The sequence below is a fragment of the Odontomachus brunneus genome, unplaced genomic scaffold (assembly GCF_010583005.1).
Source record: "Odontomachus brunneus isolate Ranch 3 - 2012 unplaced genomic scaffold, Obru_v1 Obru_scaffold_110, whole genome shotgun sequence".
Lineage (NCBI taxonomy): Eukaryota > Metazoa > Arthropoda > Insecta > Hymenoptera > Formicidae > Odontomachus > Odontomachus brunneus.
In genome coordinates this window covers 461834-476548 of record NW_022639560.1, presented here as the reverse complement: position 1 = coordinate 476548, position 14715 = coordinate 461834, and the positions used below count along the sequence as shown (strand labels likewise).

At 43.8% G+C, this 14715-nt stretch overlaps 1 protein-coding gene across 5 annotated transcripts in view; it reads right to left on the bottom strand.

Annotated features, from left to right (window-relative positions):
• Positions 1 to 14715, bottom strand: part of LOC116849304 (microtubule-associated protein Jupiter) — a 140370-nt gene that overhangs the window by 39731 nt on the left and 85924 nt on the right. The window contains exon 1 of one of the 5 annotated variants that reach the window (XM_032826296.1): positions 9610 to 9987. The exons of 3 other annotated variants lie outside the window; for them this stretch is intronic. In XM_032826296.1, coding sequence (XP_032682187.1) covers positions 9610 to 9671 — 62 coding nt within the window. In that variant the 5' untranslated portion in view covers positions 9672 to 9987. Of the gene's footprint in view, positions 1 to 9609; positions 9988 to 14715 lie in introns of those variants that run through there. One more of the 5 variants, XM_032826301.1, reaches the window with a different exon arrangement.

Below are 14715 nucleotides of genomic sequence, written 5' to 3'. Positions count from 1 at the left end.
AAATCGAAGAATATGGTGACTAAAATCGGAAGCGAGCGAGACGAATGTTTGCAAATTATAGACACTTGAACAAAAAAAACGTCTTCTTTTGTTTTTCGTGTCGTGTTCGGAACTGCAAAAATTCCAGAAAATTCGCGCGGCTGTCACACAGCAATTACATACAAAATAATCTGATAATTTATTTACGCGATGTGCTGCCGCTTATAAGATTTTATGTGCCGTTATTGCACGCATTCTAGTAATTTTGATCGATCTCCTTCGATGCGTAATTGAGTAATTATTGCCGCCAGAATTCTCAGCCACTCAAACGTTGTAACTGATCCACCGGTCGATTGGACTAATCGGACTAATCAGCCTAATGGTACTAATTATTGAACAAAGGAATAGACACGGCGAACGGGGGATACGGTCGTGGCTGGAAAAAATGCGCGGCCCACGCCGGCTTATTACCCTCGTGAAGAGAAGGGCTCGTTAAGCAGCCTAATTGTCGATTGATAATTACACGTGAATTAGACCCCGCCCCGTTTAAGGTATCCTCTCCAATGAAATTGACATTGGTCCCCTGTTTGGTCGCCGCTCGCCCTAAACGACGCGAATTACTCGATTAATTGCGCTAATGCCTCCGTCGATGTCGCAAGCTTTTTTCCTCTACGATCGTACACGCGACGAGCGCTCGTCGTTCCTCGTACGTGTAGAATAACGTAATTGTTCTTTTTCTAACATGACGATACCGTATCGTCCGTTCCTGACTATTATCGCGATTGAAACTTAATGAGGGAAGAGAATCTGTACGCGGAAAAATATACACCGCGCGCAAGGAAATGTTTCAGGCATCTCATCAATTTACGTATCCACAAGTCGTTCATAAGTTCTCATAAGCATCAAATTTATTCCAAATACATTCTGAATCCCAGCTTAGCATTTCAATCAAGTGATGTTAAAAGTGATGTTAAAAAAAAATCGAACTTTAATCAACTTCTTCCATAAAGTTTCATAATATTCTTGTAAAAAAAATAAATTCTTTCTTTAAGTATACGATAGAGGGTTTTTCCAAAATTTTTGGTGAGTGTATTTTAAAACTGCTATCAAGAAAATATTTCATATGTTGAAAATAACTATTAACGCTACTAAAAAAACCATTATGAGAAGGCAAAAGAACTAATTGCTTTTCTCATCAGTAGAATATTTTTCTGTACAACTTTTTTGAGTCTATCACTACAACTTAATAGTCTACTATTAAGTTATGACGAGATAGTCAAACTTTTCAATTATAAAACTGTAACTAAATAACCAAGCAACTAAACTATTGCCACGTTATAACTGAATAATGACAAATTAACTTGAAATAAGATAGTCAATATTACTTGGGTAAAAAAATTCCACGTCCTGAAATGATTTCTCGCGGCGTAAGAATCGGGAGTCAAAAGTTTGGAGGTGGAGGAATAAGACGCCAGAGTGAAATCGGCAAAACTTTTCTTTCCGGCCTGGCAGACGCGATACTCGACAGTACGTGACGAGGGCAGGGTCGCAGTTAGCAATTCCTGTTTTTCAAGTAGCTCGTGTAACGTGGAACAGGTTACAAAGAAGCTCGGTCGCTCCCGAGAAGATCGGCGTCTGTTTATCACCCGAGCACAAAGCCGCCACTGTATCGAGCTTCCAATAGAGAAAGCATTGTAACGATGAAGCATCGATGAGCGAGCACGCCGTCAATGCTCATCTCGCTGACCGGCCGATACGCATCGGTCTCGATCGAGACGATATCACGGTGTCTGCATCAGACTGAAGCCCGTATCAATAGATGTCACTTAAAACTTGTGAGATACTCAGATTTTTACTCAAATCCAAGTCTTTCAGCCGAATATGATATGATATTCGTGACATTTATAGCTGTAACTGCGTGATTTAACTGAAAAATTCTCGTATATAACTTTAATTCAAATTCTCATTCAAATTTAAATTCTAATTCGCACACAACTCAAAACTCAAAACTTAATTTAATTCAAAACTCAAAAGTTAATTCAAAACTCTGATTCAAATCTGAGTATCTCACTTGAGACGAGTTTCAAGTAATAATTTAATACGGACCTAATTATTGTAGATTGAGGATCGCGGATAAAGTAAACTTGGAACTTGACTAATCGGGATGAAACGAATGGAGATTGAAATTAGTCGACTCGTCAAATCCTTATCATTATTATATTAAATAAATAGGAGAAAATTCCTTCTCTGGACAAATACTATATATTTTTTTTTTTAATATAAAATGAAACTTATATAATATAAAAGTATAAAGTTCAACAGTTATATCTTTCTAAAGGACACTACTTGATCTATCTTTCAGAGTGTAGGACATTAAGAAAATCAAGGGAAAACAGATATTTAAAAAATGAAGAAAAGGACAAACGTTAAGAAGATTAAGAAAAGAACAAGGAAGTTGGAGCATTCATTAGCCAACATACTCATACGATTAATCTCCGAGCCGTAATCACCGATCCGCAATATCTAGTCCGACACAGGTTTAACAAACTTCACGACGATAGGTTGAACGGGAACACACATACACCGTACGATTGCGCGAGCACGCGCGTGTGCAAAAATGTGAACACCTGCTGCTGGTATCGCGAGAAATGTTCGGGAATTGATACGCGCCACAAGAGACGCGGTATTATGCCTGGCTCGTTCCGTATCATCGCCTAACACGCGGATACATCGTGATGGATGCATCAATTTCCGCGAAAGTCACTCGGAATTCGGCAGCGCTCGCGAGCGTCTCGATAATCCGAGTGCATTAATTAGCTCGTGATATAAACGCGCCTTGCACGAAGAGCGAGTTACTCCTTGCGAGCGGAGTAACGCTTGAATGGCGGCGCGATATAACTTCCACGGAGTTCTCCCATTCAGAACGGCCGTGCCGTTAACTCAGTGGCGTAAAGTCTCCTCCGCTAATCTCGCACGCCGATCGCAGTCGCAATTAATTCGAGCAGCCGGCCACGAAGTCATTATCAACGGCGTGCGCGAAAGAGACGAATTCCGCGGCGTATAATACACCGCGGATCTCCCGTTGCGAGAATAATCGCGATTCGAGAGTAACTGCCGTCGTGGCGGCGAGGTGGACAATAAATAGTGGATCGTTCATGAAAATCCAAATTTCAAAACTCAGAAAGTTGGAGACGATTTTACGGAAAATCATAATCCCGAAAAATTCGGAGACAGTCTTGAGTCGAAATCTTGATCCTATTTTCAGTGTTTTAGCCTGTTCCATTCAACACCTATTTTTACGCTACACTGTTAAATATTGGAGGGTCAAATTTAAACAAATTTCTTGAGTTAAATAATATTTAGTTATTTTTAACTATCATGTGTGTCAAAATTTACTATTTTAACACAAAACATGTGTTCAAAAAAACAACCACATCTAATCAACCCATTTAAAACAATATTAAGTCATTTTTTACTAAAACAAAGGTTACATTAACGTGCACATAATAAAAAATAAATTAAATTTTAGTGAAATTTAATACATTTCTTAAGTTAAATTATTTAACTCCGTTACATTAGTTAAATTAACGACATATTTAGTAGGAGCAGTGGCGATTTATAGGAATGGTTAAAAATAACCTGAAATTGAGTATAATTTGACACTACGGATTTAACAGTGTAAAGAAAGCCTTTGATACACTGACAGAAAATTATAGTTGTTTTCGGCGTCAACTATACTTTTTTGTGATTTTAACCACAAAAATAATTAGAAAAACCATCTTTCTAATAACACTTTCTAATAACACTTAACAATGGTTTTTCTAACTATTTTTGTGGCTAAATTCACAAGAGTATAGTTGACGCCGAAGCAACTATAATGTTCTGTTAGTGTAGATCTGAACCAAATTTTGCATAGTCACTCTTTAAGAGCTCGCGGAAAATATAGGTTACATGAAAGCAGGACAGGCAGAGGGCATCTCTCTAGTTAATGTCCGCTGGCAGTTCGTCCTGTCGCCGGTGACTTTCCGTTTAACGCGAAGCGAAAACGCGCGTCGTTGTCGTTGTCAGGGACAATTAACGGCCTTTGCTTCGGCACTTTTCGGCGGGCAGAGTTGTTCTCACCTGGGAAGACGTTCACCGTGCGAGAGGCAAACTGGCGCGCACGGCCCCTGCGAAATCATGCCGGCGGTAATTAAGCGCGGTGACATCCGTCGTAATTGCCGTCGCTCGCGCGTCAGCTAACGCGTCAGTTACGCGAGGGCGTTGACCACGCTCTAACGAAGCTCAATTGCACAAATCCTTCGACGTCGGCGGTGGCGGAGGCGCGTTCTTTTCGCCAAGATTCCCCGGACTCTCCCTCAAATCGAGTCACCCGCGCGGCACAGCCATGCCAGGTCAACGGACACCCACGAGAGGAGCTGCTCTCGTCAATTAGTACCGGCGAATGTATAGTCGATTTCGTGCCCGCGATCAACTCGCGGCCGAACGTGTAATTTTACCGTAAAGCGAGCCTGTCGGAAACGTCAGATTCGAGCGCAAAGTTCCTCGACCCGCGCGACCTCGAAAGGATTCTCCGGGGAGGGGAAGGGGGCGGCAGGCGGAAAGATGTCGCGAGCCTCATATCTATCGGCCGTGACGCGATAACGCGAAACAGGAAAAACAGAAATGAAGGAAAATCCCGTGGCTACTCCACGGAGTAACCGCGATACACACTTCGTTTGGATCGGTAGAAAGTGTTGATTTTTGCGTCTAATTACCAGTCCGTTTTTTGCTCGCCCCTTTCTTGTCGAGCTCACAGCTCAGCTCCTCGGCGCGGAGAGTCGGTTAGCCACGCGAGATTCACCGGCCGATTAATTTTCGCATGAATGGTCGCGTGAAGAAAAAAGAAACGAGAGGAAGAAAACGCGTCGAGCAATCAGGCGCAAGAAGGCTCGCCATCCTTTTCGCGATGCGTACATACGACGCTCGATAAGGCACGGAACAAGTCACGCTTTCTAAATCCAGCTGCACCGCAGCACCCTTCTTCTTCACTTCCTCCTCTCGATATATCGTCTCTTAATTAATGATCTGAGCGGGCACGGCTTTGTCGTTTTATTCGTTATTAAAAAGAAACCAGTCCGAGCCAAAACTTAGAAGGGATATTCGGGCTTTCCTGCACGGAGAACGATCACGTGCGTGTCAAAAAATGAGCGTAGCGCGCACTTCAAATGACGAACGTCGAATGACACGCGTCGAATATTCGGAAACTCGCGCAAACTCGGTCGCTGCTCCGCGAATGTCAAGGCTGATCTACACGTGGAGCACGCTTGGCGCAAGTTGGAGTAAGAGATAGAAATCCTTTATTTTGCTCATGCCTATGCTCCAGCTTCCTTACCGGAACTGTTTCTCTCACTTGAAAGAGATACTTCCGATGTAAGGGAATTGGATTATAGACGTAAGCGAAATCAATTACTTGTATCTCTTGCTCCAGTTTACGTCCAGCTTACTCCGCACATTGCAGAGAGAGAGAGAGAGAGAGAGAGAGAGAGAGAGAAAGAAAGAGAAGGAAGGAGAGAGAAAGAAACGAGCCTTTGATAATTAGATAATTTCACGCGACGCGTGCTTTTGGAGATTGCGTGCGTCAAGAATACAATAGCTTTGTATTTCTGGGTGATAAACGAAATTATCTGATCCAACAGATATGTCGTAACGAAACACGTTGTCGTTTCGTCGGTGAAAATTTGCACATTGAAAAAACCATCTACGTTTCGTTTCTCCTGCCTGCTATCTGCCAACCGCGCGTCACTTCGTTATCAATATCCTTCGAGGGAAGTGGTGTTTCCTGAGAGTTATCCCGATAAAGCCTGTCGCGCGCACTGGGAGCACCGATCTGAGCTCAATCGAACTGGCTAACAAATTGACTATTGCGCGTGCTTATCACGGCCAGGCGATCTGAATGTTCGCGTTTCTGCACTGATTAAGATAATGGTTTCCAGACGTCGATCGCGCCCGCTCCGAGAAGAACGAGCGACAAAGAGAAGAAAGACCCCGGAAGTACCTCTCCTCCCCCTCTATTAAGGTACACACGTCTACGCCGGAAAAAAAGAAGTTAAACTGCGGCAGCAAGAATCTACGCACGCTAGCTGGATCTCATTGTAACATATGGATATCTGAGAGTACAACTGCCAGTAGGCGAATATTTAGCTATGAAGCCGATGCAGAGTGGCAACAGTAGCAAAAGTTTTAGTCACAGCAGCGAATTTTCAGACGGATTCCCCTGATTATCATCACAACATGAGACGGTCGGAAACTACGCGATTTCTGTAATTGCATTTATGAAGTGAATATACTGTGTCGAATTATAATCATTGAATTTACTTGCATCATGCATTAATGTAGACTTTTCGTCACATTGATGCGCGCCAACAAATTTACTCCAAAGTTACAATGCAATTTTCATATATTCATACTTCATATCTCACGTGCTGTTTCGAGAAAATGTTCCTAATCTCTCTCGCACTTCTGTCGTATTTCTATTTCGTCATTATCTGTGACAAATACAGGTGGATCATTCATGAGGGATGCAAATTTTCGCAAATCGACTGTGTGATGCGCGAAGTCGCTGTCAAATTTATATACATATAAATTTATATACACCTGTCTTTCTATCTCTCTCTCTCTCTCTCTCTGACTGGATTTTTCGTCGCAGCGGCGAATGCATTTTCAGCAAAGCGCGATTAGCTGCGGCAGCTGCGACGCGTCTTTTCTTCTCGTGTAGGTTCTCTATCGCGTCTAGGGGAGCCATCCGGGGATCGTACACCACACGGATATCCGATTACCGCGAGATGAATATTTCGCCGAGATCACGCCCGGCCGGGCGCCTCCGCGGCGATGTCAACGAATCGTCGACGGAGTGTGCAACAACGTCTCGCTGGCATCGCGCTGGTGCTCGTTGCGGGCTCGAGAGCTCGATGACTGGCTGGATGTAAATCGATCAGACCTGTCACGGTTGGCGGACGGAACAACCGCACGCGTTCCGCTCCGTTCTTACGTTTCCATATACTGCATAGAACTATATACTCCGCGGCGCTGCTTATAAATAATCGGCTTAAGCGCATCCGCTTGCGCCCTACGCCGCTACGTCTGCTCGCTCGGAAACAAAAACCAGCATCGCGCGCCCACGGTGTGTAATATACGCACATCCACTTTTCTATGCCTCTCCTTCTCTCTCTCCCTCTCTCTCTCTCTCTTTCTCTTTCTTTCTTTCACGATCAACAAAACACGGTGGCTTACGGAATCTTACGTAACACCGAGGAAGGAAGAGAGGAATAAGAGGATTACGCGCGACACGCGCGCGTTGGGAAATCTTTATCGCAGTTGTAGGCACGCGCCGTCTCGGGAAGGTCTCCAGCCCGCGAACGCAATTTCGACCCTAGCCGGCTATTATTACGGCAGAGCCGCGGCGACGTAATCGCTCGGGCGAACTTGTGCTTCACTTTGGTGAGTGCGCGAACGATTAAGTCAATAAACGGAGAGGACTTCGTGACGAAAGTCACCGTAAGATTTTGTAACCGAACGATCGATGCATTTCGCAGCAATTGATTATCCTCTCGTGCTGTGAGAAGAGAAAATGTTCGGTAGCCGGTACTCGTTGCAGCACTCAGCAGTTGTCGGCACCCTTACTCGGATTTAATCAAACGGGATTTATTAATTATTCAGCAATTGCTATTTATTATTTGCTCTTATGCGTTTCCTTCTAAATTCCCGCGCATCTTAATATTTGATAATATCCGCGCGTTCCTCGAACTTTAACCTCTCTCACAACCTTACTTTAATCCTTAAGCCGTGAAAAATTGATCAACCACAGTTGACTATTTTAAGAATAATATGGTTGGTTAATTTCTTACGGCTTAGGGATTAAAGGAAGGTAGTGAACAGGAGAAAAGAATATTGTAGAACAAATATTTTCTAGAATATTTTCCTTTTCGTTTTAGAAGAACCCTCTTGAGGCCACATATAAGAAAATTTCCGTTAAAGATAAGATCATATATTTTGGAGTATTTTCTCACCTTATATAAAAAAACATAGTAAAATTGGAAAGAATTTATGTAAGGAAAAGAACTATATTCTTTCCGTATAGAGTTGCGAATTTTTTCGGAAGCGATTAAGAAGAAACGCCGGTCCCGATGACGACGTTCTGTTGACGACAATTAAGGGGTTTCAATCTTCACGGTAAGGGGTCAAATCAAGACTTGTTCGAAATTGCTCTGGTAAAACGTTAATTCTGCGCGCGTAATCAATACGAAACGGGGGGAGGTTCGTTAAAATCCGACGAAAGGGAACCGCCGAGGACTCTCGCAATTGCGCGGTTTGCGTCGCGCGATATCCGAGCGAGCTCCGCGAAAGCGCATACAAGTCAGCGCAGGGGGTTCTCTCAGATGCAACGTCATAGGGTAAACATCCCCATGGCCTGATAGCATCGTCTGTCGGATCGATGCTGAGGAGGCGCGATAGAGCAGCAGCTCAGCGTGCACAGTGTGACAACGTCCGGTTCGATATAACAGTTCAACCTCTTCTGCTAGGTGAACATTACTGACTTCACGCTCCCCCGATGAAGAGTGATTTAAATGTCGGCGTTTTTAAATGTCTTCGAGCAATAAGTATGCGCGTGATAAGTGTGTCGCGCGATATTAACGAAGGACGGCGTTCAGACGAGAAAATTACGATAGAGGGACCACCGACCGCGATAAACAATGATTCGATAACGGAAGCAGGAGACTTTTGTGGTGTACACTCGCAGACAAAGTCAAACCGCGATTTTTTAGATAAGTTTGCGAACTCTCCGTCCTTTCCAACGGGAGAATTCGTTCTCCAATGGGAGGGCTCTTCTCACTGGACAAGATAAATGAGTTTGCGGAATCGGGAAAAATGACGGACAACCTTTCTGCCCATGAATGTACGAGTATCCAAAAGGGGAATTGTGCAAAGGGATGCTGGGACAAAAGTCAAGTCTGACCGTCACTGTTTGCTTCGTTGTACTTTTTCCTCGCTGAAGATGGTCCAAGATGGCAGCCGAAACGTTCGACCGACATTGTGACTCAATTTATGTGACATGTGTGTCTTTACTCGCTCTTTCGTTCAATCTTTCTGTCAAGTAAGCTGACAGCTGCACCGTGCAGAAAATTAGGAGCCAGTACGATCCTGACGTCTGAGTTTGGAGAAAACGAAAAAAGAGTGAGAGAGACTTCGAGGAAACGAGTTGTTCCATGATGGTATCCCCTGGAGGCCGGTGCATCGGCGCTTGATGATTCGCCGATGCATCTACCCCAAGTCAAACAAGACGGGCTATCGATTGATTGACTCGGTGCTCCTCTCCACCTCTCTTCTCCTCTCTCTTTCACGGGAACGCGCTGAAATCTCTCCACGTTCATGGGAAATCAATCGCGGCGGTGAGACGACACTTTTGTAGGAACAAAGTAAAAGAATGAAAAGTTGAACGCGCGCAGTTCGCGACCGAGAGTGTCGCCCGTGGGAAGTCCGCAGTGCGGTACGCTCCCACTTTCTCTCTCTCTCTCTCTCTCTCTCTCTCTCTCTTTTTCCCTCTCTCTCTGTTCCTCTCTTCCTCTTTCCAGCTATTTCCCCGTTGTTTACCTCTTCTTCCCATATCCGACATTGTCGAGCTCGACGTGTCTGTACGCAGCGTAGGTGGCCATGACAATCCCCCGGGACTCAATCTCGACGAAGGTGTTCCTAGGCGACCTCGAGGAAGCCGGCTGGCTGGTTCTCTCCCTGGACGCGCGAGATTATATCACCCCCTCTCGCTCAGGATCCGAACGAGAATCGCAAACGCGCGCACCCCGTTCCTCTTCGCCCTCGTTCGCGAAAACTACTTGGGCCGTCTGTCGCGGCTCGGAGGACCTCCTCGCGTCTCGCTCGCAGCTGAGAACTTGCTCTCGCTCGCCGGTGGCTCACAGTGCGTGCTGGTGCCGCGAGTTCGGCCGAGAAACTGACGGTCGAACGAGGATCCAGCCAGTATATATCGCCTCCTCCACCGGTGTGTGTGCCTCTGCCTGCCTCGTGTGCCCGTCTCTCCCTCTCACGCTCTGTCTCTCACTCTCTCGTTGGCCGTTCCGCTCTTTCTCTCTCTCCCTCTCCCTCGCTCGCTTCCTCCCCCTTCCCAGCGAGAGCAGCCGCGCGCGCGAGAGAGAGAGAGAGAGAGAGACTCCACCACCTCCAGAGCGCCGGTACCCCGGCAGGCAGTGCCGTATGCACTTCCACCCCCGTCGTCGCGCCCGAAGCACGGGAGAAACGACGACGCCGACGCCGGCGTCGTGCATTCACCTCAATCAATACGCTCTGCGAACTAGACCGGGGGGAAGGGGGGCTGGAGGAGGGAGGGCGAGCTGGAGGAGGAAGAGATGGAGGAGAGAGCGAGGGGGAGGTGGAGGATCCACCGGCGCGTAGGCATCGCTCGTTGCACATGCACGCCGCTGCACGTGCGGACGACGTACCGAGGTAATGAGCGCGCCGGGCCGGAAGACCTCGAAAGGGCGCGGAGCGGGCCGCAGGGGGTGGAAACGCTCGACGGGCCGCTTTTCGACGGTGCTTTTGTTTTGGTGCACGCGACATTTTTTTTGTTTCTTTTTTTATTTTCCTTCACCTTTTGTATCACGGGAATTGCTTCTGATTCTATGGTGTGCGAAGGTGGGGAACGAAGAGGAGGGGAGAACGGGTGATAACAGGATGAGGCGCTTGCGCGTTTGGAAGATGTACTTTGCGCGAGACCTACGACTCTCTCTTTTTGATACTTTAATTCTCGCTAACATCTCTAGAATTAAGATTATTTCTAGAATTAACGGCGTCGCGTGACGGAAGGAGATTACGGTGAAATAGAGGAGAAATACTCGAGACGATTACGTGCAGCGAATTAAATTCTTAAATGGGGCTCTTCCCTTACGAAGTATTTCGTCCTACATATATGCTCGCTAAGAGTGTACGCACAGAAAAATGCATATTGCATTCAAGTGTTACTTTCGCCAAGTACTTCATAAATTTGCCCGCAATCCTATCGTAAATCCGCAAATTTACCATAAGTTCACCATGAGCGTGAAATTTATTCAAAATGCATTCCGAAACACAATACAACACGATCAGGCACTTGCGCTATCTCTTAAATAGATCTTTCAAGTAATCGATGGTTCAATTATCTCGATTTCACTATGTACTCCTGAACGCCAGTCGAAGCGATCTTTTCCTCGCACGCAGTTTGGCGTTATCAGATTTTTAAATATTTAACTTACTCCATGCGACAGAGAGAGAGAGAGAGAGAGAGAGAGAGAGAGAGAGAGAGAGAGAGAGAGAAAGAGAGAGGGAGAGAGAGAGCCGCGCACGCAGTGACAGTGAATCAACGCGGAAACGTTAGACGTTTCATATCGGGTGAAGCTCATAAGCACTATCGCGATACACGTCAGCTGAAACACCGCCATGGGCTTCGGACGTGCCACTTATTTCCGGCGCTCGAACGTCGGAAATACAAGGAATGCCTTTCGTGTGATTTTACGACTCATAGCCGATGAAACGCAGAGCCTAAGGCCCATATTAACAGTCGTTACTTGAAACTTCTCTCAAATGAGATATTCAGACTTGAGTTCAGAGTTGGACGAGAGTTCTTCAGTCGAGCCGCGATTACAGATATAATGATGTCATGTAATATCATATAATTCAACTGAAAAATTGAAAGAAGGAAACATTTTGTATTTGAAATTTTCGTGTTAAATTTTTAACACAACTCAACATATTGTCGTTGCGTTATTTTGACTATCTTTCGCCGAGCTTATACAGACACTATCTCCAAGCGTTAACACTGTGTTTTTGCATTTCTGTGTTAATTTGCGAAACATTATTTGCGTTACTTGTTTACATATATCTACCTAGTATTAAATTAACACGAGGACTGGAATGGATAAATTGAGGAGTACAAAATGCGTTGAACTTAACACAAAATTCTTTGCAGTGTGTAAATATAAATCTGAGTGTCTTATGTGAGACAAACTTCACGTAACGACTGTTAATGCAAGCTTAAGACTAACAGATCGTCTTTCGCAGGCCTGACAATCATCGTACTCTCTTGAAACGTTCCGCGGATCGTTACATTACACACACATACACGCAACCATATGAATGCTGATAGTGTGTCACTGATTGCACGCGATTGATACCTCGGAATAAGAACCCACGGTAATGAAATAAAAGAGAAACGTAAACATTACGTAAAATACTCTTGAATCATAATCCCGGACGATCTTATCCGCAATGAACTGCTAAATTAGCCACGATATCGTTGATCACACTCGTCGTGAGAGTTAAGAGAGGAGAAAAAGGCAAACGTCACGAACGATACATTGCGAAGAATGTTGCTTCAAAACTTAACACACTTTACACCAATTTATCCACTCGAATTTTTTCATGTTAAGACAAAGCGAATATGAAGAAATAGCACAAACAATACGTCAAAAATTAACAGAAAAATATAATACTTGAATACTATTGTGTAAATTTGTGTAAAATAAATGTGTAAAATTATTTGTAAATAATAAAATTATTATATATAATAATTAATATTATAAATAATAAAATGTTTAAACAAAACATGTAGAAAGTTAAAAAAAAATTACTTATACAAATAATTTCTTAGTTTGTCAAAAATGATTCAAATCTCGACTAAAGAAATTTAGAATGGTTCGTATCTCAGCTATACCAATTTTGTTAAAACTGTTTAAATATATCTTGTATTCAATTTTATTTATTATACATTTTTGTTGTACTTGTTGATGATAAGAGTGAAAACATTAAAAAGCTATAAATTGCCCGTAAAACTCAAAGTGGGCCAAAATGAAAAAATATGACCTAAATCTTTTTTTGCACTTTTACATTCGTGCCAAATTAGAAAGAAATCGGAATGTAATTTTTGAGTAGGTTAGGTTACTTGTAAGTTAGCAAAGTAGATATAGCAAATTCTAATGATGCAATTTACTCCTACTTTGACTCTGATAACGTCCGAAATTTCCCTTTTCGCTTTCTTTAGCATCAAAATAGGTATTGAATGGAATAGCGAGGCTGAAAAAAGGATCAAAATTTCGACTCGGGGATACAACGACAGGTTATGTCAAATTAACATGAAAGAGTGTTTCAAAGATTTAACACAAAAGTGTTCTACGCGAATCGATTCCAGCACAAGTGCAAAATACTTTTCGCCACCGTGTAGCCGTAAACATGTCACCCCCCTTCTGACGCGTCGATTTCCGTCTCGCTGAAAATATTGTGTTTCCGTGAGACGTTATCCAACAGACAGATATAATTACATATCGCAACTTTATAGCGCGCGCGTGGGCGGCTAGTAAAAAGCGACGTCGCGCATCTCTACGCCTCGTATCCGCGCCCCTGCGGTCTCGCCCGACAATTCTCGTTCCCGGTTTCCTGACGAGAGAGGATGCGACGACAAACGTGCGACGCGACGTCGCTTCATTGTTTTCATGTGCAGTTGCATTTTTGTGATCGATCCACGCCGTCGTTTCGCGGAGCTCGCGATCTCTATTTATTTCTATTTCTTTACGCCTCCTTCTCTTTTTCTGTTATTTTTTATTTCCGTTCTCATACCACTTTATTTCTCCTTATTACGTAACGAATGAAATAATAATTTCTCCTTTAATAATATAATTAGAAAGTATTTCATTTTTTATTATGAAATGATTACTGAGTGATTACTACGCGTTTAGATAAATATGAAGATAATTATTAAATGATTACGAAATGATTACCGAGTGTCTAAATAAATCTATATATCTTACACTCAATTTATTCGTTTATATATTTATATCGTCAGTTCTTATTTCTACCCACACACACGCGCTACTGTATCTCTTATGTAATTAAAAAGCTTTTTATTCCCCATTACGAAGTAATTACTAAATGGCCGTTTTCAAACAGTGTTGAGCACATCGACCGATTAAAAATTTTTAACAGACTAAAATAATAAAAAATTAACTAAAAATTAATCAATCGAGTGTCATATGTGATTAATTTAATTGACTGATGAAATTAATTATTGATCAGTACATAATCAATCAAATCAAAGTTTAATAATTTACTTCATTAATTGATTAAATTATTCGTGATATATGGCGATTGGTTAATTTTGATTATTGACTTGCCGATTACTTTAATCTGTTCATATTGTAGTCGATTATTGCCTAACACAGCGACGAATCCGAGCGATCCAAGACTCGATCTCGGAGTTCGAACTCTCTGTTCGAGAATCGTTGGGCCACCCAAAAGTGCCGCACCCCAATTGTTTTTTAAACTACTCCCCCGTGAACTCTCGCAGACATCGTCGGATTTGCGCGAAAGGGATAAATTGGGAGCGAGACGGGACTCGAGTACTGCACAATGCGAGTAACACACGGGGGGCTTCCGTCGGCCTGTATTTCGAGGGTTTCGTCGGCTGCGCCCTTTGGGTGCGACGAAGGGTGTGCGACGCGTGTAAAGGGTGTCGCGGTCGATTCATAAGCGGCGCTGCGGGACACCCTTGTGAAAGGGAGAGAGGGGAGTGTTTTTCGGCCGGCCCTAAAGTTCTTTGCGTAATTGACCGATTAAATCGCCGTCGCGCCCCTTTACGACGGATGACAGACGCATCGAGTTACTCGAGAGGAATTGGGCGACGACCCGACGTGGAAATGGAGGAGGAGGAGGAGGAGGAGG